Source organism: Mauremys reevesii, linkage group 3 (assembly GCF_016161935.1).
Source record: "Mauremys reevesii isolate NIE-2019 linkage group 3, ASM1616193v1, whole genome shotgun sequence".
NCBI classification, from domain to species: Eukaryota; Metazoa; Chordata; order Testudines; family Geoemydidae; genus Mauremys; species Mauremys reevesii.
This window is the reverse complement of record NC_052625.1, coordinates 80,051,155-80,078,410: the sequence shown is the minus strand read 5'-3', so window position 1 is coordinate 80,078,410 and position 27,256 is coordinate 80,051,155. Positions and strand designations below refer to the sequence as shown.

The 27,256-nt window shown below is 41.3% G+C and overlaps 2 protein-coding genes across 6 annotated transcripts in view; both read right to left on the bottom strand.

Annotated features, from left to right (window-relative positions):
- The window catches only part of PCNX2 (pecanex 2), a 240,648-nt gene extending 217,406 nt beyond the window's left edge, over positions 1-23,242 (bottom strand). For all 5 annotated transcript variants that reach the window (XR_005595903.1, XM_039529322.1, XM_039529325.1 and 2 more), the window contains exons 1-5: positions 23,004-23,242; positions 11,816-12,021; positions 7,420-7,537; positions 2,941-2,977; positions 78-1,388 (exon numbers count right to left, since the gene is read on the bottom strand). Coding sequence is in view for 4 of the 5 variants with exons in the window: in XM_039529322.1 (XP_039385256.1) it covers positions 78-1,388; positions 2,941-2,977; positions 7,420-7,537; positions 11,816-12,021; positions 23,004-23,156 (1,825 nt within the window). In the remaining variant the exon portion in view is untranslated. The remainder of the gene's footprint in view (positions 1-77; positions 1,389-2,940; positions 2,978-7,419; positions 7,538-11,815; positions 12,022-23,003) is intronic.
- Positions 23,243-25,459: 2,217 nt separating this feature from the next.
- LOC120401135 (tigger transposable element-derived protein 4-like) lies at positions 25,460-27,040 on the bottom strand. Its single transcript, XM_039530804.1, has one exon. The coding sequence runs from the start codon at positions 27,038-27,040 to the stop codon at positions 25,460-25,462; it is 1,581 nt and encodes a 526-aa protein (XP_039386738.1).
- Positions 27,041-27,256: the final 216 nt, after the last annotated feature.

The following is a 27,256-nucleotide window of genomic DNA, read 5'->3' as shown; positions in this document are numbered from 1 at the left end:
GAAGTAGGTAAGAGTCTGGCAATCTTTGATTTTCTTATTCCAAAAGAGTAGTTTTAAAATACCATATCATACTATACCTCCAACAAACCCATCATTTTTTGTAGTCTCTGTTTTGATATTGGACTGATTTGATGCTGTCACCTTTGCGGTATTAATGGATTCCAGCAGGGAGACAAATTCCAAGAAGTTAGATTCATTGGGTATTTGTCCTTCTTTAGCTTCTAAGTCAGATTTAGAAGTTGGCAAGGTCTTTTCTTTATCACTGATTATCTCCATGGAATTCTTACTTAAAAAGATGTCTGTCCCACTGTCTACGCTTAGCACTCGAATGTGTCTCTTTTCATGGGCAGTTTTATAAGACAGAGGATCAAGGTTCTGTTGACTTTCTTTAGAATTGGAAGTGGTGACCAGCAAATTCTCCGAAGCATTCTCCAGATTTGGACCTAAACGAGTGTTAGTTTCTGAATGGCTATTTGCAGGATTGCTATGGTTCTTTACTACATTGTCCAGATCACCAGACTCATAGCCAGAACACTGGTTGGATGACGCATCGACCTTTAAACGTTCTGGCGTTCTTTCACTTTCACTGGCTTCCAGATGAACATTGCCTCCACCATCATCAGACAATTCAAAAGTTATAACCGGAATTTTGATCTGTTCATTATTTTTTTGACTGTGGAGATCTGCTATAGCTACACCAGAGTCTGGGTTTGAGCTAGTTTTCTCAGTACCTGACACCTTCAGATGGAGAGAACCTTCTAAATCACTCATCGTATTTGGTGTACTACTCATTGTAATAACTATTTTAATGGGTTCATGTAAATTAAGTTGTTCTCCAGGGAGAGAACTGTCGACAAGAGCAATAGCAACCTCACCATCTGAATAATCAAGATCTTCATCAGTGTTATCAACATGGAAAGAAATTTCCACAGGCCCATCGGTCTCTTTGGTTGCAATTGTATTACACTGTGGGCAGTTACGATTAAAGCTTTCATGCACTGATCCATTGGGGAATTTCTCTCTTTTGTAACTTTTTGGATTACTTAAATGCTCTGAAATAATAACTGAATTTTCACTGCCCCATTGCTCAAAAGAAATGCCAGTTCTTAAAATGTCATACTGTGACAGAGAGAGGTTTGACAACTTTTTAACCAGATCTTTGTCCATGAGAATATCTTCTGATCCAAAGTAGCCAGAAGGGTGCATCTTCTCTTCTTTTTCATTTGTTCCATTACTGAAAAATGTCTCCATAGCGGCTGGTTTTGTTACTATTGCCGATGTGGTAGAATCGGACACATGGGCTGTAGAAATAGGTAACATATCTGCTTTGATATAGGGTGAGGTAGATAAAACTGGTGGTGAAGCCTGGTCTTCTAATGTTGTTACCCCTAATAAGAATGTACATATGAGTGAGGTCGCACAAACAAAAGTCATTATGCATTATAGATATCAATATTCCTACACATCAAAACCAGCCCGCAGAGCTAAGGAAACATGGAAATACAGAACAAAATTGTTGATACCTTTAGACAGAAATTTACTATGGAATGTAACAATTGTTCTCTGCTAACTGACTTTCACAATTTTTTGCATCTAGCTAACAAATTAGGAAGATAATTTTCTTGTTTAGGAATTGTATGAAAAAGAGATTTTTATTTTAATTACCTGGAAATATGGTTCTTACTCATGTGAACAATAAGATAAGAGTTTACAGGCTCGGGCCCAGTGTCAGGATGAAAGGGGCCTTTACAATATGTTAGAGTTGCAATTCTACTCTACGTCAGGTTTCCTCACAGATCAAGAGATAGTAGCAGCAGCAGCGTATACATTTTAAAAAACAAAATAAAATAAAAATCACAAGAACCCAAACAAACAAAAAACAAACAAACAATCTACCAAACCGAAACATTACACTGCACATACAATTCTCTCCCTGGGGACAGGATGATAGAAAGAATGAACCAATGCAACAGATATTAGTCATGTCACCTCATGCACTGCAGGAATCGTCACAGATACTACAGTAATGAGGGTGGTGTAAGAACCTATGCAGAATGGAATTCTGGAATTTGTCGTCCATGGACCATTGGAACTGAAGGCACACCAAGGCATGCTGGGAATGTTGTCAGAGTGTATGAGAAGAACCAGAGACTGTAAGGGAGCAGGATGTGTTGCTGAGTCTCTCCAGGCAAACAGCTTAGGAGGGTCTTTGGTGGCGACAAGGGAAGAATCAATACTGGTAGTGATTCTGCAGGCTGAGTTGACCTGAAAGGGGCCAGGCTATGGAGGAGCACCCAGGAGATGGAAGACCTGGGAAGAAGCCAGAGGGGCAGGTGGTGAGAAGGACCAGGAACTCCATGGAAAAGAGAGTTCTATGGACTTTGTTACTGAGACATGGGTTGGATAAAGCTGGGGAGCTAGTAACAGAGGGTTCTGAAGTACCAGGGAAAAGGTGGTGGTAGGCTAAAGAGCCAAAAGTAGCCAAGGGCAATAAGAGGCCATGATCAAAGGAAGTGTAGAGGCTTTGGGGTGTGAGCTGAGCACTAGCTTCCTGCTTTGGGGCCCATGGCACAGGGCTTCCAAGAGAGAGTGGGAGGAAGTCCCCTTCACTCCCCAGAATGAAAGTGCACAAGATGCATAGACCCTTAAGGAAGGGCTGTGGCTCAGAGCAGGTGAAAGGCAGGGGATGGGAAACTAGTTTTGGGACTCTCTTTGGACTTTTGTTTACCCTGGCAGAGGTGGAGCTTTTTTAATTTAGCTAGAGAACTCAATGAAACTATACAATTAGCTATCTCCAAGGAGAGGAAAGTGATGTGGCAGCCACACTTGGCCCTGGAACTGGTAAGCCTCTGGTACATGCTGTGCATGTGCTGAAATACTTTTGGTAAGCAATGTTTACAGAAAACAGTTAATAAACGTTAAAAAAAACTTTCAAGATACCTTTGAGATCTTCAACAGTTTCTTGCGTTGGCAGCTCCTAAAAAAATGAAATATATTAAATTAATTGTGTTTAAATTAATTTAAAAAAATGCAGAATATGAACTCAACAATCATCTCATCAATTGTTAGTACATAACATTCAGTAACTTGTGAATGCCCCAGTGGGAGCTGCAGATAGTGAAAGGTGAGAAGAAGGTGATGCTATAGTATCAATCATGGTCTACCTAATAGTTCAAATCACATTTGTGACATTCAGGATAAATTCTGAGATGGATTTTTTGCCAGTCAGCAGCCCCAGATATGGGTTTTTAGTCAGAAGGAAACAGAGAGCACATATATTGGTTTCCCTTTTTCAAATTATGGAATTTTTTTATCTGTGAGATTATCAGGTTTCCTTTCCAATACACCTCTACCCCGATATAATGCGACCCGAAGAATTTGGATATAATGCAGTAAAGCAGCGCTCCGGGGGAGAGGTGGGGGGGCAGGGCTGCATGCTGCAGCGGATTAAAGCAAGTTTGATATAACGCAGTTTCACCTATAACGTGGTAAGATTTTTTGGCTCCCGAGGACAGCATTATATTGGGGTAGAGGTGTATTTGAAAATAATCTCTTACACAGTGCTGGAAAAGAAAGCCATCTAATTTAGCAGACCAGGTTGATAACCTGAAAAAGAGTACTATGGAGAAAATCAATGTGGTGTTGCTCCTCCTAGTAGCCAGAAGTGCCTGTGGCCCTGGGCACTAGAACTGAGAGCATGAAGACCATTTCTCCTGTCCTCTTAATGCTCCTGCTGCTGATGCCCAGGCAATCAGGAGAAGGAGCCTAGACTGGCAAGGGAATAGACTGGGACAAGGGGAGGTGAGAATAGGGAAGAGTGGAACTGGGACAAGGAGCTGAGGAGGGAGATTGGGTCAGAGACAATGACAGGTGGGGGAGGCTAGGGGCAGAAAGGTCTGTAATACCTAAAGCACATTTCCCTCAGATCCTGAAGTAGAATCCAGTATTCCTGAGTGTCAATATTCCTCTGCTATCAGCAAATAGCTGTGAAACCCACTGGCAAAATGTGTGCTTCATCTCCTTCTAGTGGTTGTCCAACATAGAGGGTGACAACCTACTACTTCTATCAGTTACACTATTATTACTCAAGTGGCAGAGGTCTGCGCTGTGGATCTAAAGGATCTAACCCTGCTTATGAGCCATGTGGGACTCTATATGGTTCTATATGATGGAATTTGTTTTGTTAGGTACATTTTTAAAAGCCTAGGAAAGTACATTTAAAAACTACATTAAAAGAACATTAAAGTTGCAAAGTCGAGCACTCAAAAGTCATAAAATGACAGAATTCAAATTGTCCATGCAATCTTAATTCGTCCCCCTTGTGTGTATGCATTATGACACAGTCTTTAATTACATGGTCATGTAATATTTCTTCTACAAGACCCTGCTTCGTTCAGTGCAGAAGAATAACTGTGCTGTGCGACTGACTCAGGGTTGTGTAGTGAAAGAAGCTGTTTTCTGTAGGACCCCTGCCCACATTTGTTGCCAAAGTTGGAAAGTGTGTAGTGAATGAGGCATGGGACAGCAGGCAAATAAAGGATGATTTTATTGTTTAGGCAGTTGAATGATGCCCTTGAAGTTTGGATTCTATCCCTGCCTCTGCCCGAGTTCCTGTGTGAAGCTGGACAAGTCACTTAAACCAAACTTTTCACGGATGAATTCATTCTCTGTGTGCGTAATTTGATACATCCGGATTCTAATATGCAGAAGGTCCGAGCACTAACAAATGCAACTGAAATTAATGACAGCTCATCTCTGAACAAATAAAGCACTACCAAATGCTAAATTTCTGAAAAATGATCTCAAATTGCACACCAAAATTCATTGGCACTTTTGACATTAATGTCTCTATGCCTCGGTTTCTCATCTATAAAATTCATAGATACTAGGACTGAAAGGGACCTCAAGAGGTCATCGAGTCCAGTCTCCTCATGGCAGGACCAAATACTGTCTAGACCATCGCTGATAGACATTTACCTAACTTACTCTTAAATATCTCCAGAGATGGAGATTCCACAACCTCCCTAGGCAATTTATTCCAGTGTTTAACTACCCTGACAGTTAGGAACTTTTTCCTAATGTCCAACCTAAACCTCCCTTGCTGCAGTTTAAACCCATTGCTTCTTGTTCTATCCTTAGAGGCTAAGGTGAACAAGTTTTCTCCCTCCTCCTGATGACACCCTTTTAGATACCTGAAAACTGCTATCATGTCCCCTCTCAGTCTTCTCTTTTCCAAACTAAACAAACCCAATTCTTTCAGCCTTCCTTCATAGGTCATGTTCTCTAGACCTTTAATCATTCTTGTTGCTCTCCTCTGGATCCTCTCCAATTTCTCCACATCTTTCTTGAAATGCGGTGCCCAGAACTGGACACAATACTCCAGTTGAGGCCTAACCAGCGCAGAGTAGAGCGGAAGAATGACTTCTCGTGTCTTGCTCACAACATACCTGTTAATGCATCCCAGAATCATGTTTGCTTTTTTTGCAATAGCATCACACTGTTGACTCATATTTAGCTTGTGGTCCACTATCACCCCTAGATCCCTTTCTGACGTACTCCTTCCTAGACAGTCTCTTCCCATTCTGTATGTGTGAAACTGATTGTTCCTTCCTAAGTGGAGCACTTTGCATTTGTCTTTGTTAAACTTCACCCCGTTTACCTCAGACCATTTCTCCAATTTGCCAGGTCATTTTGAATTATGACCCTGTCCTCCAAAGCAGTTGCAATCCCTCCCAGTTTGGTATCATCTGCAAACTTAATAAGCGTACTTTCTATGCCAATATCTAAGTCGTTGATGAAGATATTGAACAGAGCCAGTCCCAAAACAGACCCCTGCGGAACCCCACTTGTTATACCTTTCCAGCAGGATTGGGAACCATTAATAACTACTCTCTGAGTACAGTTATCCAGCCAGTTATGCACCCACCTTATAGTAGCCCCATCTAAATTGTATTTGCCTTGTTTATCGATAAGAATATCATGCGAGACCGTATCAAATGCCTTACTAAAGTCTAGGTATACCACATCCACCGCTTCTCTCTTATCCACAAGACTCGTTATCCTATCAAAGAAAGCTATCAGATTGGTTTGACACGATTTGTTCTTTACAAATCCATGCTGGCTATTCTCTATCACCTTACCACCTTCCAAGTGTTTGCAGATGATTTCCTTAGTTACTTGCTCCATTAGTATTACTTTACAGGAGTGTTGTGAAGATAACTCCATTAAGGTTGGAGAAGCACTGAAATGCTATAGTGGTAAACACCCTGGATAGACCTACAAGGAAATTAATAGTTCTGTATGCAGTGCAAGATTTGAATAGTGTGCAGTAAATAGGGGCTAGGGAGACACATTGAGCAATGAGGATAAAATGAAATATTGAATAGCTATTCATTAAGTGAGCACCATACAACCTGTGCACTGAATGAGGCAAGGAAGGGTTCTATGGAAAAATAGTACGTGATCATGTAATTAAAGATTTATCATAATGCACAAGGGGGCTGAATTAAGGCTTCACAGGCAACCTTAATTTGTCATTTCCTGAGTGACTGACTTTGCAACCTTTATAGGGTGGCCAGATGTCCCTATTTTATAGGGACAGTCCTGATATTCGGGGCTTTTTCTTCTATAGGCGCCTATTACCCCCTACCCCCGTCCCGATTTTTCAACCTTGCTGTCTAGTCACCCTAAATCTTTATGTTCTTTCTATATTTTTTGGTATGTAATATGTATGTACATTGTCACTGAACTTCAACTGCCCCACTGGCTTTAGAATGTAACTGATCCATGAATATTTCAATAGTTTAGAGTTCTATTCATGTTGTAAACCCCATTGCGGGAGTTAAGTCAAATGTGTATGTTTTGAGACATGCCCCAATATATGAGATGGGGTCATTTTATAAATCTAAAAATAAATACAGTAATGAGGAATAGCTGTGTAAGGGCTGTTACTAATGGTCCGGGAGAAAAGTCATTCTAGGCACACAAAATGGTTGCGCTGCATGCTTTAGCAGCCTGCAATAAAAGTGCTCTCTTTACCTCCAGGAAGCTCCCTTTTCTTGGTTTGAAAGCAGCAGCAGGTCCTAGTTGTTCTGTGGCCTAAAGATGCAGACAGATTCCTACTGGAATTTACGAAAGTGCCTAAGCAGGTTACAAATGCCTTTGTAAATTTGGCTCTTTGAAACTAGGCAAAGACTAACCAATCCAGTGCAGCAAGCAAAATGGCTGCTCTGGCCTGCTTGTTTACTAAAAGCAGCCTGCTAAATGTCAAACACAGGAAACAGCCCTATGTATCTCTGTGCAGTATCAGTTCCATAATTTACATGCAGTTGTATGTACTCCCATAAGATATGAGACACCGTGTGATACATTGTATAGCTCTGCACAAAAAGGTATAGATACAAAAAACAGCCTACTAACCACGACTCCAGAAGAGTGGTGCAAGTTTATAGCCTGTACTCTTGAACTGCCATGGATTGTTGGGGTTGAGTCATTTTGCTTGACCTCTTCAATTGTACCATTCTCTCCTATGTTATTGCTGACCCAAAAGAAGAAAATACAATGTCAGTGGTGGCATCTCTTAAGATAACTATGACTGTGTTTTCATACACAGCTGCTGACCCATATTTATGACACAAAAATCTTATCAAGATCACAGTACTTGAACTGGGGGTCAGAGTGAGGAATGATGGTAGGGCACTCCCCAAGTGACAGTATGCTCCAAGGTTTTCCTCTCTGCCACCCGCAGATGAGCAGCTCTGAAAACTGTGTACATGGCAAAAGTTTCTACTCCCCCCAAATTCAAACACTGAAAGATCAACAATAGAACAAATAATACTTGTAGAAGTTTTATGAGGAACAAAAAGACAAAATCTTAGACCCAAAAAATATCAACACAAAATGATTCTGACATTCCAGAGAAATAGGACACAGCCAAGCTAAATACACAATGCCGCCACTCCAGACTCGGTATATAGGCTGGCTCACCTGTGTCTGCCCGATACTGGTTTACAAATTGATTTATTGCACCAAATACTGGCTTGCCCTTCCTACTAGTAGTATAATAACGAACTGTTAGTATTTCTGTTACTTTCCATTTACATCATTCAACTTTATCATCTCAGGTATACTCTGGGTGCCTAATGGCTTAGTCATTTATGTACCTCCTCATAATTATCCATTTGAAATAAATAAATACTATAGTCACGGAGTTGCAGGAGATCTGTGTTGTGTTATATCCATTAGACACTGAACAGAATAGTTTCTTCTCTGCCTTTTGTTAAGGTCAAGTGTAGAATCAGTTTAACATATGATATGTCTGTCAGTTACAGTAAAGTCTACTTAGCCATTCTGTGGAGATGTTTTTCTTGCAAGCAGCTGAGCACAGACCTGTTTTGTGGGCAAAGCACAATGTATATAAAGATATTCCATTTAAAGTTTCACTGCTATTACCAATGGTGTAACACCAAAAGATTTTTTCCCATTTATAGTTTTAAAACACAAACACCTGTAGCTCTATGTCAGCTATAAACCGTATTACCTGGGAGTCACAAACATCTTCATCACAACACTATATTAATTTAAGTATCAGAGGGGTAGCCGTGTTAGTCTGGATCTGTAAAAGCAGCAAAGAGTCCTGTGGCACCTTATAGACTAACAGACGTATTGGAGCATGAGCTTTCATGGGTGAATACCCACTTCATCGGATGCATGTATTCACACACGAAAGCTCATGCTCCAATATGTCTGTTAGTCTATAAGGTGCCACAGGATTCTTTGCTGCTTATATTAATTTAGTTATTTGGCTTCAAATATGCTATTTAAATATGATTCAAATATCACATGTCTATGACCAGGCTCCACTGAAAATTTTTGCCACCTGTCTTATAACCGTAATATTTGAAAACGGTACACAGAACATTCATTTTCTACTATAAAATGAAGAATGCCTAGAAAAATACCACTTAAAAACATGAATACGCATTATCTTTAGCTGTTATGGTAATCAAATGCCATTAATATATCCTCATATGGAGAAGGAATTTTCCTTTATCAAGTTAAGAATTCTACTGTAACATGGCTGAATAATGAATGTTTAACAAGAAGAGTATAGTGAAAACCTATTCATCTAGAGGAGGCAGATGGGTTTGCTTACTTGTCACAATGTTTTATTTGAGTTTAATTTGATATTTGTATTTATTATTGATGGTGGAAGTGTGTGTTAGGCTGTGACCAAGAATTATGTAATTGAACTAAGCATTGTAAATGGGATCTCCTAGCAAAGGATGCTTGCTTGACATAAAATGAAAGTTTTATAAGAGGTACTACTTGGAATCATTAGCAATACAAAAGGCAAAAGAGTGGAAATGTATGCGTCTTCCACTGATCATATTTATTAAGGGATTTTTGGTTTACATTTCAGCAAGTCTAAAACATGTATCCCCTCGATACGCAACCGCTGTAAAGATTCTAGTGCTCACCGTTACTGCAGTGGCCAACAAGGCCAATAGCAATACCCATGAGCCTCTTATGTCACTATCTCAGTGTATCTGATGTGAGTAAAAAAGAAAATTATAGTTTTGTAGAACGGACAGGATTTAAAAGGACTGGGAATCTTAAACACAAACATATACTTTTGACAGACACTGGAAATAAACATCTTTTATAAATACTGACATCTGCACATCAAAGGAAGATACTTTTATAGCTAAGAGGGTTTTTTTAAGCAGACACTGACTTTCTCAAAAGAAGTTACTGCCAGGCAGTGCAGTCTCACAGGTACCTCAGCAATGCTAAAAGCTGCTAGGTACCTTAATTAAAACTTTTACATTCTTGAACATTAAATCTTTGATAAGACTCTGAAAACTGACATAATAGACTTGAGTTTAGTAGGAAAGAAATTAACTTTTAATTTCTTTTTTCTTCTCTATTCAGTAAATTGCCAGTAAATAAATAAATTAAATACAACTTTTTTTAAAATGAACATGAATCTGGGGAAGTTACCAAGTGGTGCTTTCACAATGCCTAATTTTGCTATATATCCTAGCATTGTACTGTGCAAGCAGTCTCATTAACTTCCATTGACTCTTTGTAAGGTAAGATACTACCCAAAGTGAATAATGGTGCAAGAACTGAGTTCATACGAAACAGAACGCTGTCCTCAATGGAAGCAGAGAAAGGCAAATGTGATATATTGTGTATCAGTCAAGGGAACTGAGAAGGCTGAAGTTTTCCTTTAGAGCAATGCTATAGAAGGGCCTAATGAAACCACTATGGGCTCAAGAAGTAGGGGCAAACAACTTGAGGGTACAGTATTCAGTCATATATTGGGGGAAAGAGTTACTATGTACATGAAGAAGCACTATAATAAGACCACAAATACTGTAAGACAAAAAAGCCTATATGTTAATCCTTATCGCAAATGTCTTCATTGTAAGGCTTTATACTGACTCTTTCTATTGAACTATCTACTGTATGCAGATATTTATACCACACCCAACAATATGGTATTTAAGTGGCTGTATCTGAGTGTACATTCCTGAGCCTCATCCCAATGGGTGTCTGAGCTCAGACACAATCTCACTTTTGGGCATCCCAACATTGTATTATTAAATGGTATAAACTAGTGCCTTTGCCTGTGGTGTGCACTAACAGGGAGCACTTCCTCCTCACTAACATCTATCTTAGTCATCTCTCATTACTTCTTAAGGGCATCTGAAAATCTTTTCATTCCAAATGTGTTTTTAGCATTACCAATGTTGACTGGATATTCATCCCTTCTCTAGTCCTGTCCTCCCCATTTTCCCCCTTTATTCAGACAACCTCAATTGGTTTTATTTGAATTTCTAGAAAGTAGTCTTCAACATTACTGTTTAAATAAAATTTGTTTTATAATGCTTTTTACCAACCCAAGCTCCTTATATAATTACTATTATTTGCCCCACCTTTCAGATTTTTTTTATTAAATTTGTGTTTAGTTTTAAAGGCTGTAATTAAATTTGCTGTGATTCTACATTGCATTGTGTAGCAAGAGTTTCTTCCCTGCTGAGATGAAGTTATATTATACAGAGATTTACTTGAAGTCAAACTAGTCCCCTAGAGACACAAGGTAGGAGAGATAGTATTAAGAGACAATAGCTGTATAAACCTGAAACCACAGCAGACATGCTCCCGTGAATAAAAAGATGGTCACATTCCTTCCTTCCTTGCTCCTGCAACTCCCCTTGCAGCTCACATTTAGTGAGCAACAGCCCGGTAGCCTTTATTTTCTCTGCTCCTGCATTTGGCTCTGAGTACTGCCACAAGAGTACATGCAGTCCAGATGCAGAATCACTAGTAGATGTTCTCCAGAACAACATCTGGGCAAGGCTGGGGCAAACAGAGGAAAGGAAACCAAGCAGAAGAGAACAAAAAAGAATGTGGAGATAGGGAATTAGAAAGTGGAAGGAAAAAGACTAGAAAAGGACAACCAAGAGAGAAAACAGACAGGAAAAATGAAGAGACTGACAATTGTGCCAAGATATGATGCAAGAAGACACAAGGGGCGGGGAGAAGATCCTTTGCAATGATGATGGGGCACCGATAAGAGAGGTCTGGAAACCCTCAGGGTTAGAGTTAGGTATGTCCCTATGCCAGACTTAAAATACTGAACATAAACAAAAATTAAATTAAAAAAAAGTACTTGTGCATTGCTTGCAAAAACAAAACCCTCATTACAGTCAGCAGGAGTGTTTGCTGGGCTGGAAATGCAGGATTAGGTTGCAAGCTTGTACTTGTGATGAAACTATGGAATGGTTCTGCATGATGAAAAACGTACCTAAGATTTGAGCAGTAAACTGCATTTTCTCTTTTGGCCTCTTTATCTTTGCTTTGCCTTCCATTCTTTTGCGAGATCCTTTGTTGAATTACTTCTCCTTTATCAAACATAAGGTGCAGACGATAACTGACTACCTTTATTATTGTGAAGAACACAGTCACAGAACTACAGTAGATAAAAACTGTCACTGCATTTGGAGGGAAAGCCTAGAGAAGAGAATAATAAAGAGTTAATGAAACAGTCAGCAATCTATCACAAGAAGATACTGTTATTTATTCACAATGTAATAACATCTTTTTACCCTTTATTTCTTATTGTCTGATACTGCTAACACCACTAAGTTTTCCTAACACTTCAGAATTGTTGCATCTACAAAGAATTTCACTATTTCAACTCTCATGAAGGCTGTAAATCTCAAATTTCAAACCATTTTCTTTGGCTAGCTATGATATATCAATCAAATATATATATATTTTTTACAATAGACAGTTGCTATGAGAGCTCTTAAAACATTTCTCTCTCACTCCCTGGGCTACCAACAATAGCAAGCATTACATATACTGTGTGTATACAGGCACACAGTATATCATTAATCTACAAACTGGCTAATTCTCCCACAAAAACCAGACTCCTCAGCCAAGGGTTTTAAGAGTAAAATGCTGTAATTTGATCTTCTATTATTCAGGCTTCATTGCTTTTATACAAAATACCTTTACTGGTATGCCATGAACTATTATAAATAATGAGTCTTATCTAGTCAAAATAAAGGAACAAAGTATATTTTATGATGCAGCTTTTTTCCCTTTTAAAATCTTTGCAAATGTTAATGATTAGCAATGGCGCTCTCAATCATTACAGTGAATTAGTAGAGTTTCAACTCTAGTTTGCGAAGTCCTTTCAGATCAAAGACATGATATATGCACATTTTAATGATTAAAGCCCCTGTATCATGCAAAGAAAATCATGCAGATGGACCACTGCAGTCCTCTTTACAGGAACAGGGCTTTTCCCTTGTATTCCCTTTAGTAATTTGTAGTCTCATAGCAGATTTTGATCTTTTACTGGGAACTTTTTAGAAGGGCTTCAATGTATCACTGCACAATTTGGAGCGGGAGGGAGGCACAAGCATCCAAAGCCTGCTAAAGTCTGTGGACTTCAATGGGTTTTAGATTGGGCCCTAGATGTAGTATCAACTCAAGGGTCATTTGGACACAAAAGATATTCCAGTAGAAATCCTGATTTATTTCACATTGGTTTTTCAAGCAGGGAATTCAGACATTGCTAGATGACACAGCCAGGAATCTCTCTGTACACATAGGTATGAATTTTCAGTTTTTCATTGGAGTCCAAATGGCTCTCACACCACATTTTATTTCAAAAAAGTAATTTTCCCCCTTCACCTCAAAAAAATCTCAATGGTTATCTTCAAATTGTATATGCTTGATCTCGTCTGTGTTGCTGCTATAAGAGAGTGCAGTGTTACTTCTGTTCTGATGTCAGCTTAGTGTAGCACTTACTTTCCAAGATATTTCTGGGAATTTTTTCAGGCAAATCTTTTTTTGAAGATCCAATCTGATTCTGAAGTAAGGAGTATATTGCATAGGAGTGGAGTAGCTATTAACAACTAGGTGTTACTGTGACGAGCATGTTATAAATAACTAAAGATGTTAATTTCCACAAGTTGAGGCTCAGTCCAAAGTACTGAAGTGCATGGTTAACTTTAAGCACACAAGTGGTTCCACTGAAGTCAAAGGGACTATTCACATGCTTAAGTTAAGCATGTACTTTACTGGATGAAGGCCAAAGAGCTCAGCAGCTTGCAGGATTGAGCCCTCAGAGAAGTAAAATTTCTGGTCATCAACAGTAGATAAAATATAATTTAAGACCAGTCCGAGTGCCTGTTCTAAACAGAAGTTTTTGAACATTACAGGACTCAGATCACAATGGAGGTAGCAAAAAAACCAAATAGGAATTTGTTCAAGAGAAACTGTTTCACATCACTCTCCAGGGACTCCCTCCATGCTCTAGGCCGTATTGGGAGACCTGTGGTTGTTAGACAACTCCCCACAGAACCCCATAATCCAGCTCTTCAATAGACCTGTGGAGAACCAGTCGCTATAATAGGAATGTTTTGTAGGTGACATTCATTAAATTTCATTGGATACTGAGTATGACTATTATCAATCAGATATCACAAAATAAACAAAGTAGCAGGCCTCATCTAACTCATCTGTAACTCATCAAACCTAAGTTAATGGTATTTAGTTTGCATATTAATTCAAGTTCAGCAGCTTCTCGCTGGAGTCTGTTTTTGAAGCTTTTCTGTTGCAAAATTGCCACCTTAACGTCTGTCACTGAGTAATTAGAGAGGTTGAAGTGTTCTCCTACTGATTTTTGAATGTTATGATTCCTGATGTCAGATTTGTGTCCATTTATTCTTTTGCGTAGAGACAGTCCAGTTTGGCCAATGTACATGGCAGAGGGGCATTGCTGGCACATGATGACATATAGCACATTGGTAGATGTGCAGGTGAACGAGCCTGCATGGACAAATCTTTGTATGTATAAATATCTTCTTACTGTATGTTCCATCCTATACATCCGATGAAGTGGGCTGTTGCCCACGAAAGCTCATAGTCATAAAGGTAATAACCTTCTTTGAAGAAACCAGACTTTAAAACTTCGGACTGAAAAAGGCTTGCTTGTTATGCACGGTAGGTCGATTATTATTCCGGATTTTCTCAAAAACAAAGAGCAGGAATCATGATGGGAAATTTGGCCAAGATAGAGGTGCTGTGAAAGCCATAATGTTGGCTTTCCTTGTTCTTGTCCAGTTAAGCTCTCAACCCTAATGCTAAAGTACTGTAGTTTCTCTTTTCTATGTAATATATAAGCTATATGCCTGCTAAGCACTGCGTCAGTAATTAGATAGACGGGAATATGCATAATTTTATTATACTCCTTGGATTAGGTGTGGGTTTCTGACAAGCAAGTAATTAACATGCTGATGGAAGGCACTGAACTCCCATGTCATTTCTACCTTTTAAGAGTGCTTCCAAAGCACCACAATATAGAAAATGTTATATGTCATTAAGTTTCAAGCCTTTACCATAGTGTGGTTTTTATTAATATTAGATGTATATTCCTTAATATAGAGACATTTAACCTTTTAACAAAACATTGCAGCTTGGAAATTTGACAGAGAAATTAAGGTTGGTTGGTATGTCTTCATGTATTACAGAGTAAAAACAGCTAAATTACCGAACAAACAAATATACAATCAGCTGACACAGCCAGGCATATAAAGAGAGAAACTGAGATAATGTGAAGCTGGGGCAGAAGATAAATATTCTGGTTTTGATAATACAGCTTGAGTGATTGTCACCAACTTGCCTGAGCCCATGGGTGTCTTGCAAAGTGAGCTCACCTAGTTTTCAATAGCCCAACCAACATTTAACTCAGGTGGGCTCACCAGGGCCTTACACTCAAGAAGTCTCTCAGTGACTTAAACACGAAGTTTGGTCAGCAATGGGCCCTGACCTAGCCTGGCTTCTTGGGTTATGGTACAGGGAAGATCCTTCCCCCTGGCTCTGGCTTCACCCAGGAATTGCAACTATATGAAAGATGCAGTCAGCCTTTTTTTTTTGGCCTGCTGGGCCCTGACTGATTGCCAGCTACTCCCAGCCCTTCTAGCCACTGGAGCTCCAGGTCTCACTGGCTCTACCTGTGGCTGAACCTAGAAGGCCTTTCTAGACTACCCTATAAGTCCCAAACACTCTGCCCTTCATAAAAGGCCACTTCCTCAAGTGGGCTGGACCAAGCCACCACAGTCTCTGGCAGGGGGCAGCAAGTGCCTGGTACCCTCATCGCAGAGATGACCAACAGACAACCCAGTTCAATCACCTGGGAAAGCAAAGGAAAAGAAAAGCTCCTTGGGAACAAATAATCTCAAATGTCATATTTAGATTTATTGCATCATTATACAATTTGAAAATATAATGTGAAAGAACCAATAACCCTTTACAATAGCAAGTTTAGGGAAGCATTCTGTCCAACAAAAGGCTGAAGAAACAGTCACTAAAACCACAACCAATGACTCATAAATATCTGGATGTGTACTGTCTGGTATCTTGTAAAATATGCTGTAGTTCAAGCATGCACAAATTCATCCCTTGATTTTAATGGAATTACTCTAGTAGGGATGAATTCAGCCCAATGACTTTGTAACTGTATTCTCTCATCCAGAACATATTAGAGCCCAGTGTAATTAGGTAGTATAAAAGATCTAATTCATAATGTCTTATTAGACCTGATAAAACAGCAGTTATAAGAAATATGATAATTTTGGAGGGTTGATTACAATATTAGTTATGTTGCAAATAATTATTCAATGCGCATTTTCTAAATGTAAGCCAACCATTACAAAGGGACAATTAGGAGGCTGCTCATGATACTGAGGTACAGGTTTGTTTTTCTTGATAGTAAAACTATTGATAGCAAAATGTACTGTCCTGACAGTGTTATGGACTGAAATCCTCAGTTCATGCAAACAGGTTCAGTATGGGTGGTACTATGCTCTCAATGTTTCTCAACCTTCTTCTGGAAGAAACCACCTCTAGAGAAGGTGCCTATTCAATACCTACCCTAAGTGCTGAAATGTCCAACAAAGTGTGACGAAGTGGAGTTTTATTCACCTTGTTATGTTGCATGTGAGTCTTACTGTTCTATACTAATACTGTGTGCGTACCTCAGTTTCCCTCTGTATTGCACCAAAGACTAGGCAGTGGGAATTGGGTGCGTGACTTTTGCTGAGGCCCTCAGGGCAGGGGAGGCTGTTCAGAGGTCTGCACGTAGGAGATGGCCGATGCCCTTTGTAATCTGAGATCCAGGAGGAGGATGCGACCAGGTGACACCTTTTGCCCAGGAAGCAGGACAAAAGACGAGGAGCAACGGGCGTGTCGGAGACCAGGCAGGGGGATCCAGGGCAGCTGGCTGTGAGGGACTGGAGACAGGGGGAATCCAGACCGTCTGGCCCGGAGTTCCCCCAAGATGGACTCTGTTGAAAGTCACAGACTTCTGTGCTAACAAGCTTTGTGCTACACTGTATTCCTATTGACCAATAAACCCTTCTGCTTTACAATGCTGGCTGAGAGGCACTGATGACTGCGGAGTTGGGGTGCAGGGCCCTCTGGCTTCCCTCACCAAGGGGAAGTGTGAGGTGTGAACAGGGATGCTGAATACTCCAAGGCAGGAAGGCCGTAAGCAAGGAGGCTTTTTGCCCTGGGCAGCGTGCCCTCAGGGGAGTCACGCTACACAGAGTCCTGACTGGCTTCATACCAAGCAGTTCCAGAGCATCTGACCTGTGACTCCGTAACACAATGACATTAATTCAAACCAGTTTAGTGACATTTTGTGTGATGCTGACACGTCCCCTTGAAAATGAACTGAAAGCAGCACCAAACTAATTTCAAAAAGGCTTAAGATGTTAGTGACTTTTGATCCTTACTAACCTGGGCCAGATTAAAGCCAGCCACCTAGAATTGAAAGGTTGCCTCTCCCATTATTTATTGTCTATAGAGCCCACAGACATACTAGACACATGATAGATAAAAACTAGTCCCTATTCTGATGAGTTTACAATAAAAAATGTTGAACTAAACAGATGAATGAAGATACAAGAGACACTATGAAGCAGGGAAATGAAAGTAACCAATATCAGATTAAGTGGATAATCCATGTAGGCATATATTACAAAATCCCTAAACTCCTCAGATCTTCATACAGAAATATCTTTTAATCTGGTTAAAAGCAAGACAATTTGCCCCAGATTTTGCCATTCCCATCTCTATATTGGAACTGGAGAGTGCTTTGGAAGACTGAGACAGATTTTTATTTCACGGATATACTGGCAAAAACAGAATTAGACATGCAAAGGATATTTCCAAAAAGGTAATATTAAACTCAGTTGAGACCTTCAAGGTGCCTGAACTACTACCTTAACCCATCTATTCTTTCTGGTAGTGATAATTAAGGCAAAGATTTTATTATGGTTATTTTTAGTAAAAGTCATGGACAGGTCATGGGCAATAAACAAAAATTCACATAAACATAAGAACGGCCATACCGGATCAGACCAAAGGTCCATCTAGCCCAGTATCTGTCTACCGACAGTGGCCAATGCCAGGTGCCCCAGAGGGAGTGAACCTAACAGGCAATGATCAAGTGATCTCTCTCCTGCCATCCATCTCCATCCTCCGATGAACAGAGGCTAGGGACACCATTCTTTACCCTTCCTGGCTAATAGCCATTTATGGACTTAGCCACCATGAATTTATCCAGTCCCCTTTTAAACATTGTTATAGTCCTAGCCTTCACAACCTCCTCAGGTAAGGAGTTCCACAAGTTGACTGTGCGCTGCGTGAAGAAGAACTTCCTTTTATTTGTTTTAAACCTGCTGCCTATTAATTTCATTTGGTGACCCCTAGTTCTTGTATTATGGGAATAAGTAAATAACTTTTCCTTATCCACTTTCTCAACATCACTCATGATTTTATATACTTCTATCATATCCCCCCTTAGTCTCCTCTTTTCCAAGCTGAAGAGTCCTAGCCTCTAATCTTTCCTTGTATGGGACCCTCTCCAAATCCCTAATCATTTTAGTTGCCCTTTTCTGAACCTTTTCTAGTGCTAGAATATCTTTTTTGAGGTGAGGAGACCACATCTGTACACAGTATTCGAGATGTGAGTGTACCATGGATTTATATAAGGGCAATAATATATTCTCAGTCTTATTCTCTATCCCCTTTTTAATGATTCCTAACATCCTGTTTGCTTTTTTGACCGCCTCTGCACACTGCGTGGACATCTTCACAGAACTGTCCACGATGACTCCAAGATCTTTTTCCTGACTCGTTGTAGCTAAATTAGCCCCCATCATATTGTATGTACAGTTGGGGTTATTTTTTCCAATGTGCATTACTTTACATTTATCCACATTAAATTTCATTTGCCATTTTGTTGCCCAATCACTTAGTTTTGTGAGATCTTTTTGAAATTCTTCACAATCTGCTTTGGTCTTAACTATCTTGAGTAGTTTAGTATCATCTGCAAACTTTGCCACCGCACTATATACCCCTTTCTCCAGATCATTTATGAATAAATTGAATAGGATTGGTCCTAGGACTGACCCTTGGGGAACACCACTAGTTACCCCTCTCCATTCTGAGAATTTACCATTAATTCCTACCCTTTGTTCCCTGTCTTTTAATCAGTTCTCAATCCATGAAAGGACCTTCCCTTTTATCCCATGACAGCTTAATTTACGTAAGAGCCTTTGGTGAGGGACCTTGTCAAAGGCTTTCTGGAAATCTAAGTACACTATGTCCACCGGATCCCCCTTGTCCACATGTTTGTTGACCCCTTCAAAGAACTCTAATAGATTTGTAAGACACGATTTCCCTTTACAGAAACCATGTTGACTATTGCTCAACAGTTTGTTTTTCTATGTGTCTGACAATTTTATTTTTAACTATTGTTTCGACTGATTTGCCCGGTACCAACGTTAGACTTACCGGTCTGTAATTGCCGGGATCACCTCTAGAGCCCTTTTTAAATATTGGCGTTACATTAGCTAACTTCCAGTCATTGGGTACCAAAGCCGATTTAAAGGACAGGTTACAAACCTTAGTTAATAGTTCTGCAACTTCACATTTGAGTTCTTTCAGAACTCTTGGGTGAATGCCATCCGGTCCTGGTGACTTGTTAATGTTGAGTTAGGTAATAAAAAGGTAATAATTGGAGATATGCCAATCTCCTAGAACTGGAAGGGACCTTGAAAGGTCATCAAGTCTAGCCCTCTGCCTTCACTAGCAGGAGCAATTTTTGCCCCAGATCCCTAAGTGGCCCCCTCAAGGATTGAACTCACAATCCTGGGTTTAGCAGGCCAATGCTCAAACCACTGAGCTATCCCTCCCCCCATTAGTTTATCAATTAATTCCATTAGCTCATGACCTGTCCATGACTCTACTAAAAATAACCTGGGGACAGGTCTGGGGAGGGGGGAAGAATAGAGTACCATGGGGGGGACTGAGAGATCAAGCCCCCTGCCAGCAGCCACAGCAGGAGGCACAGTCATGGCGGGGCATACAGCCCCAGCTCCAGAGTTGGCTGCAGCTGCGTGACAGAGGTGCGCGGCCTCAGCTGCAGCTCCTGCCAAGCCCCAGCTGCAGCTGGGGTGGGGTGGAGGGGAATGCATAGCCCTAGGAAGCCATGAGGGGGGTGAATGGCCCCCGGTGCAGCTGCCAAACAGGGACGTGTAGCCCCAGCTGCAGGCCCCGGTGAAAGCCGCAGGGCTGGAGCACACAGCCCAGCCTGTAGCCCCTGCCAAGCCCAAGACACCACGGGGCTAGGGTGGGCAGCCCCAGGGTGGGCAGTCCTTGATGGAAGCCACAGGGTTGGGGCATGCGGACCTGGCTGCAGCCCCCGGGGGAAGCTGCAGGGCTGTGGCTGCAGAGTCCTGGTTCCAGCCAGCCCCAGTTGCAGGGTAGGGGTGCACAGTCCCACCTCCAACCTTCTTAAGCCCTAGAACCTAGAACTAGGTTGGGGGGCCTAATGTGCTGTAAAAGCCAGCCCCTCCCCAAAACAGCTAACGAGGGAGATTTTCAAAAGCAAAAGGGAAGTTAAGAACCCAACCCTCACCAAAAATCAACGTGAGATGGGTGTCTAATTCCCATTTGTACTTTTGAAAATCTCCACCCAATATCTTATTTTAAGACAAGATGCCACATCTGAGTGAAAATAAACTTATCTGTGGGGGGATGTGGGTCAGGAATAGAAATACAATAGACCCCCATTTATCTGAGCCTCCATTATCTGGCTCTCCATATTAACTGAATCGGGTGGCAAGACTCAGGCTGTCAACTCCACTGCCAGCAGGGCTGACAGCCTGAGGCCCACACATTCTCCTCATTATCCAAATTTTTGATTAGCCGATCTGGCCCCAGTCCCAATTAGATTGGATAAACAGGGTTCTACTGCAATATGCATGCTACAAAAGGCTTCCATTTGTCATATCACAAAACATCTGCTTTTTCCTGTTAGTCCAGTTGTTTTGTTTGCTCTTAGGATCAATTTCATTTTAAAGTATGGTTGTTGCACACTGAAACTACAAATACCAAACTGGCAGGTAACTGGTAATTTTTAACCCTGAACATTGCATAAGATTCCCAAAACAAAACAAAAATCAATTCAGAATGCGTTAAAGTTGCTAAATGACAAGAATGTAGCTACCTGTCACAAAGTTTACAAAATCCAAGCACTAAAAAACAAGAAAATTGATAGTCAAGGACATCCTTACTCATAGACAGTCTCTGTAATAAATATTATTGAGGATAAAGAAACGTAATCATGGTACATTTGCTCAAGAACAGATTCTGCAGCTGATCAGATGATTCATCACAAAATTAGCCAACCTGGAAAAGGCAAGTCTACCCAGAGAGATGAGGAAGAAGCCCAGGAAGTGGAAAGTTAGGGTCATGCACATAAATTAAAGTTGGGGTGTGTTGGTGGGAGAAGATCTAAATATTTTCACTATTTCATCTTTGTTTCACTCCACAGTTTTTAGGCCCAATGTTCTTTAAACACCTCTATTTTCTATTTCATTTGTGATTAGTTTCCGACATCCTCCAGGAAAAGTAATATTTTCCTGCAGATCCATTTCTATGTACACCTAGGGAAAGAAACAACCTTTTATTTCACCACAAATCAGAGTCTGTGAACAAGTTCTCATTTACAATCGCAATCTAAATAACAGAGATAGGATCTATAGCTCTTACTGTCTCACACCAGAAATTGACCTGGCATCCTGGGAAGAAGCCACCCTCATGTTGTTACCTGATTGGAGTCCATGAGCATGCTCAGTGGAAGCAAATGGCATTTTTGCCAGAAAATAGGCTATATAGCCTGATTTTCAAAGATAAGCATCTGTATCGCCTATGGACTTCAGAGGGAAGTCCTGAAAATCAGAGCAACAGACTTTGTAATAATAGGGTGTAAGGAAACTGATGAGAAATGTTTAATATGGCAGGAAAGGTTTTTTCTTCATTAAAGAAAAATCTGCAGAAATGAGTTGAGTCTACAGCCATGAGGACATAAAGAATGGCAAATATTAGAAGCTAGATATTGGGGAACCTAATACTGAAATCATGCACTACTCTACCTAACAATATGCTCTTGCTCTTTCTGCCTACATCCCATATTGATATCACACTAAGAATAGACTAAAATATTCCATTTTTTTCAAGGAAACTATTCATATTTAACAAACAGAATGAAGTTCCTAGTTACTGCAACCCATTAAATTATAATTTAGTTGCATTTCTCACACTTTAATAGAAAGAGGTGGAGGAGTGGATGTAATGAAAAGTGGTGTGCTTTCACACACTATTTATGTTGCATCTGTGTCTCTATACAGATGGGAAGAAAGTGAGAGTATAATTTGGCCACATGGGTTATTGAGTGCCAGCTTAACTGCTCATGTACTTTCCTGCATAACAACTTGATTATTGGGCCTATAAGGCTCACCCATATTTCAGGATGAACATAGAAAGTACTGCTGGCAAAATTATAGTATTATATCTTGGGGAAGGGTGGGATTAAAATTGGCATGCACCTCTCTAGAGCAGCTGCATTAGCCACTAAAATATACACAAAGTGTGTTTATTACTATTTAGCCATCTTTCACTAGGACAGCAAATTCATTCAAAAATCTCAGCAGAGCACAATGGTATCAGTACAGAAGACCACGAAGTCGACTATATCCAACAACAACTGGGCATCACTTAACTGGTACTGACAAGGAGATACTGTCCCACAGTAAAGTCAAAATGGATAAAACAGCAAAGTGGGAGGGGGGATTTAAAAACAGCATCAAGAAAAAAATACTCATCCAGTTATATCAGGCTACTTCCCTCCCCCCTTCCCTCTTTCTGCCGCCCCTCCCTAATTCCAACCCTCCGTTCCTTGCCCCCACCTCCATCCCTACCCCATGGCCTGTGTCCCTATGACCGCCTCAGCCCTGCCTCTCCATCCATCTTCACCGTGGCCTGTGCCCCCTCCCCATAGGCAGGGCCCTGCTCTCCCCCACCCCGTGCCCCGCTCCCGCGCCGCCCGGGCCGGGCTCGCCCCTCACCAGGTGCAGGGCGAGCGGCAGCGCCAGCAGGAAGAGCCACAGATAGAGGTGGCAGCTGTTGGTGAATTTGCTCTGCTCCGGGTCGTGGTACCAGCCGCCGGTCAGCGCCGCCCACACGCCCTGCCGCAGCAGCTGCACCGCCTGGGACACCATCGCCGCCGCCGCCGCCTCACCCGCCCCTGCACCGGCGGCTGCGGTTCCTCCCGGCGCCGGGCGCTGAGGCCGCCATGCCGGATGCTCGGGGGATTCTCCCATCATGCCCCGGGCCGCCGCCGTGGCTGAAAACCCCCCGCCCCGCCCCCCAGCGGCCGGAGGGAAGGACCCAGGAGCCTCCCCGCTCCCCAACCACCGGGAGCCCCGCCACAGCCCTTCGGCCCCCTCCTTCTTCCCGCCACCCCCACCGCCCTTCCTCCTGCCCCAACCCTCGTCCCCAGCCCCCACCGCCCTTCCTCCTGCCCCCACCGCCATCTAGTGACTTGCTCACATAGAGGATAACAGTATATTGCTACTACCAATTACCTGTTAGCTGAAGTGGCAGAGGTTAGTGATACTATGGACGTAAAGGTCTGAACCCTGCTGTGACCCAAGTAGGGGGCCCTTATGGTTCTATATGATGGAAGTTTTTTCATTTAGTTGCTTTTTAAAAAACACCCTACATTAAAACATCAAGGTTGAAAATTTAAGTACTCAAAAGTAGGACGTGCTAAAATTAATGTTGCCTGTTAAAACTTGATTCAGCCCTCTTGCGTATGCACTATATGAAACAGTCTTTAATAAAATGAACCTATAGTTATATGATAACATGCTATTTTTTTTCACAGAACCCTTGCCTTGCACAGGATGGACTGTGCTGTGGGAATGAATCACGGCTGGGTAGTGATGTCTGCAGAGCCCCTACCTCATATGTTGCAGCACGTGGATAGTGAATATGGCATAATTGCTGGAAAGAAAGGATGGTCTCATGGTTAAGGAAATTGAATGCTATCCTGGAGAATTGAACTCCATCCCTTCCATTGGCACAGAGTTCCTACCTGATGGTAGGCAAGTTACTTAAACCAACATTTCATAGTTGGTTACTATGTGTTCCTCATTTTCTGGATGCCATTTTCATGATACACTTGGAACCAGATTTGTAGAAATGCCTAGTGCTCACACCTGTAACAGAGGTCAAGTAGAGTTATGCTTTGAAGATATAAAGTACTATTAAAATGCTAACTAGCTATTCTGAAAAATCAAACCTTAGGTATCTCAAGTTGGGCACCCCAAATTAGTGGATACTTTTGAAAATGTTGGCTTTAATCTTCCTGTGCCTCAAATCCTCAATTATAAAATGGAAATAATATCACCTACTCTCAAATGGGGTATTGTGAAGATAAATTCATTAATTTGTGAAGCACTTGGATACCATGGGGAGAACACTATAGAAATGCCATGAGGAAAATAATTCTGTATTACGTGCCAGAGTGTGGATGATGTGCATTAAATAAGGCCTGAAGCCACACATTGAACTAAGAGGATAAAACAAGTGTTGAATAGCTACCTATCCACTGAAGGAGCAGTTTCTGTGGAAAAAATAGTATGTGGTCATTGAAATTAATAACTGCATCATCATGCATATGCACCAAGAGCTGAATTAAGGTTGTAAAGGAATCTTGGTTTCGCCTAACCTTTGAGCACTTGACTTTGCAACTATATTGTTTTTTTTAAATGTAGGTTTAGGGTTTGTTTCTTTGTTTTTGGGGGGGGGTGTTTTGGATATACTGTAATATATTTACCCTGGAAAAGGGGTTTTGTAATTGCCAGTGGAGAGATTTCATAAGGATATTTGCTGAGGATGCAATGCAGATATACAATATTATATTCCAAAATCAATTTAGCACTGCTGCTAAAACACCTGGGCATTCCTACAGAGAAAGCTAGCTGAAGAGAGCAAGAAGCTCCAATTCTTGAATAATCTGTTATGTTTGCTTAAAGAAAAATCCACTAAAGGGAGCCATTAGAGAATTTATATGCATATACAGTTGAACCCGGTTATGTTGCCGGCCTAGGGGTTTGCCAAAAAGCGTCGAGATAACCAATGATCGAGATAATATATTGCCGCCATATTGGTTTTCATTTAACATGTGCTTGAAATTTCTTTATGTACATGATGTGCGTTAATGAATGAGATGAAGCGATCGGCATGCTATAAAAATGTACATACATGTTTGCTAACAAAAGGCATATGTGCACCAATTAACAGCAGAGATTTACCAGTATACAATACAAACCACCGTCGATTCTCGATACAAACCTTTATTATATTCTCCAACATTGCAAACACAAAGATCGCTCACAAAATCACAAAAAACGTGCGGGGTTTAGTTCGTTTTTACAAAAAGCTAACCAGTGTCAAAATTAAATTCGCGAGTCATTTCACTCTGACACAGCTCTGAAAAGTATCGTACACGCGGTTACTATGGTTTCTTTACAAAGTCTAAAATGCTTTGTTGCTTTTTGCCTTTAACAGTCTGCTTGAAAACAAATGCTTCAATATTATTTATGCTGTCTAAAACAGTTTCATCTCCTACAAAAGAACCATACCGTCGAATTTTCTGTAGCATTTCTACCACCTCACCAGCTGAGGGAATTGGTTCCAAATCTTCGTCCGCATCTTCTTCATCTTCTTTGTCATTGCCGCATGCAGATGTGCTTGCCTGTGCTGACTGCACACTTGATACAATGTCTTCATCGGTGATCACGCCATCAGTAACGACGTCTTTGTCGATTTCTATGTAATCTCGGAATTCCTGGACAGTGATGGCTAACTCCTGTGCCTCCTCTTCCAAGATAGCATCTGTAAGGCTTGATTTTCCCGCCACTTCCGCGAGTTCTTCTGCGGCTGCACGGCACTGTGCCTGAAACTCATCATCGGAAATATCCTGAATGACGCAGTGCATCCAGCAGTTTGAGATTGTTTCCTTCTTCACGTTATTCCAGGCTGATCTCAGGAAGTTCATTGCATCTAGAAGGGAAGGGGTGTACTGTGCCTTCTTTTCATCATGGAGCAGGTATTGGCGCATCAACATTTTCCTGTAGTACACCTTAAGCACTTGGATTATCCCCTGGTCCATTGGTTGGAGCTTACTCGTTGTGTTAGGTGGGAGGTAAAAGATCTTAATGGCCTTGAGACCAGGAACATCCGGATGAGCTCTACAGTTGTCCACGATCAGTGCCACCTTCCTTTTCTCTGCTTGGAACTTCCTGTCCCACTTTTTCACCCATGCACTGAATAGATCTCCTGTGATCCAGGCGCTTGGCTGGCCATCGTAATCACATTGGAGAACTTTGGTCTGCTTAAAGCATCTGGGATTCTTGGACTTTCCTATAACGTAGAGCGGGAGTTTTTGGCTTCCATCCATGTTAGCAGCAACTAGCACTGCAAGTCGGTCCTTCGACTTTTTTCCACCGTGACAAGCCTCCCCACGAAACGCCATAGTCTTGTCTGGAAGGCATTTCCAAAACACCCCAGTTTCATCAGCATTAAAAATGTTCCAAGTCTCATAGGTATCCAAAATTGTGCGCATTTGAGTCTTCAGCCATGAATCCACTTGTTCCTGTTGAACTGCAGCGCTCTCTCCACAAATTGCTTTGAAGACAATGTTGTGCCTCTTTTTGAAACGATCCAGCCACCCCTGACTTGCTTTAAAGTCAGGGTGTCCTAGCTTTGCAGCAAGGATGTCCGCCTTCTCCATCAGCAAGGGACCATTGACGGGAAGCTTTGTTGCTCGCGTATTTGTGAGCCATTGAAACAGTGCATCGTCGACATCTTTGTGCTCAGCCACTCTAAGTTTTTTTCTTGCTGGATCAAAGACAGACTTCTCGTACATTTGCTTTATCACGTCGGCCTTCTTTTTCCATCCTGAAATGGTGTTTGCTGGAATGCCATGCTGACGATTAAGGTCTGCCGGTTTTGTTCCTTTTTCTAGCTGCAGTATGATTTCATACTTTTTCTCTATTGACTGATTGTCCAGTTTTCTCTTAACACCTCCAGACATTTTTAGAAGGGAAAAAATAAACAGAATAGCTACAGCATGTTATCCTTCAGACAAGATCAACAAGAGTGAGTGAACTGGCATGGGAGTGAACGACCATACGGACCATGATCACGTGCTACGTGAACTCAGCACATGCGCAGTGAACCAAGTACGATAATTTTTATTTATATACTAATATATAAGACGCACGATTGGTCATGGGGATCGAGATAACGG

Coding starts and splice junctions, on each gene's coding strand:
- LOC120401135 (XM_039530804.1), bottom strand. CDS start 27,040: ATGTCTGGAGGTGTTAAGAGAAAACTGGACAATCAGTCAATAGAGAAA.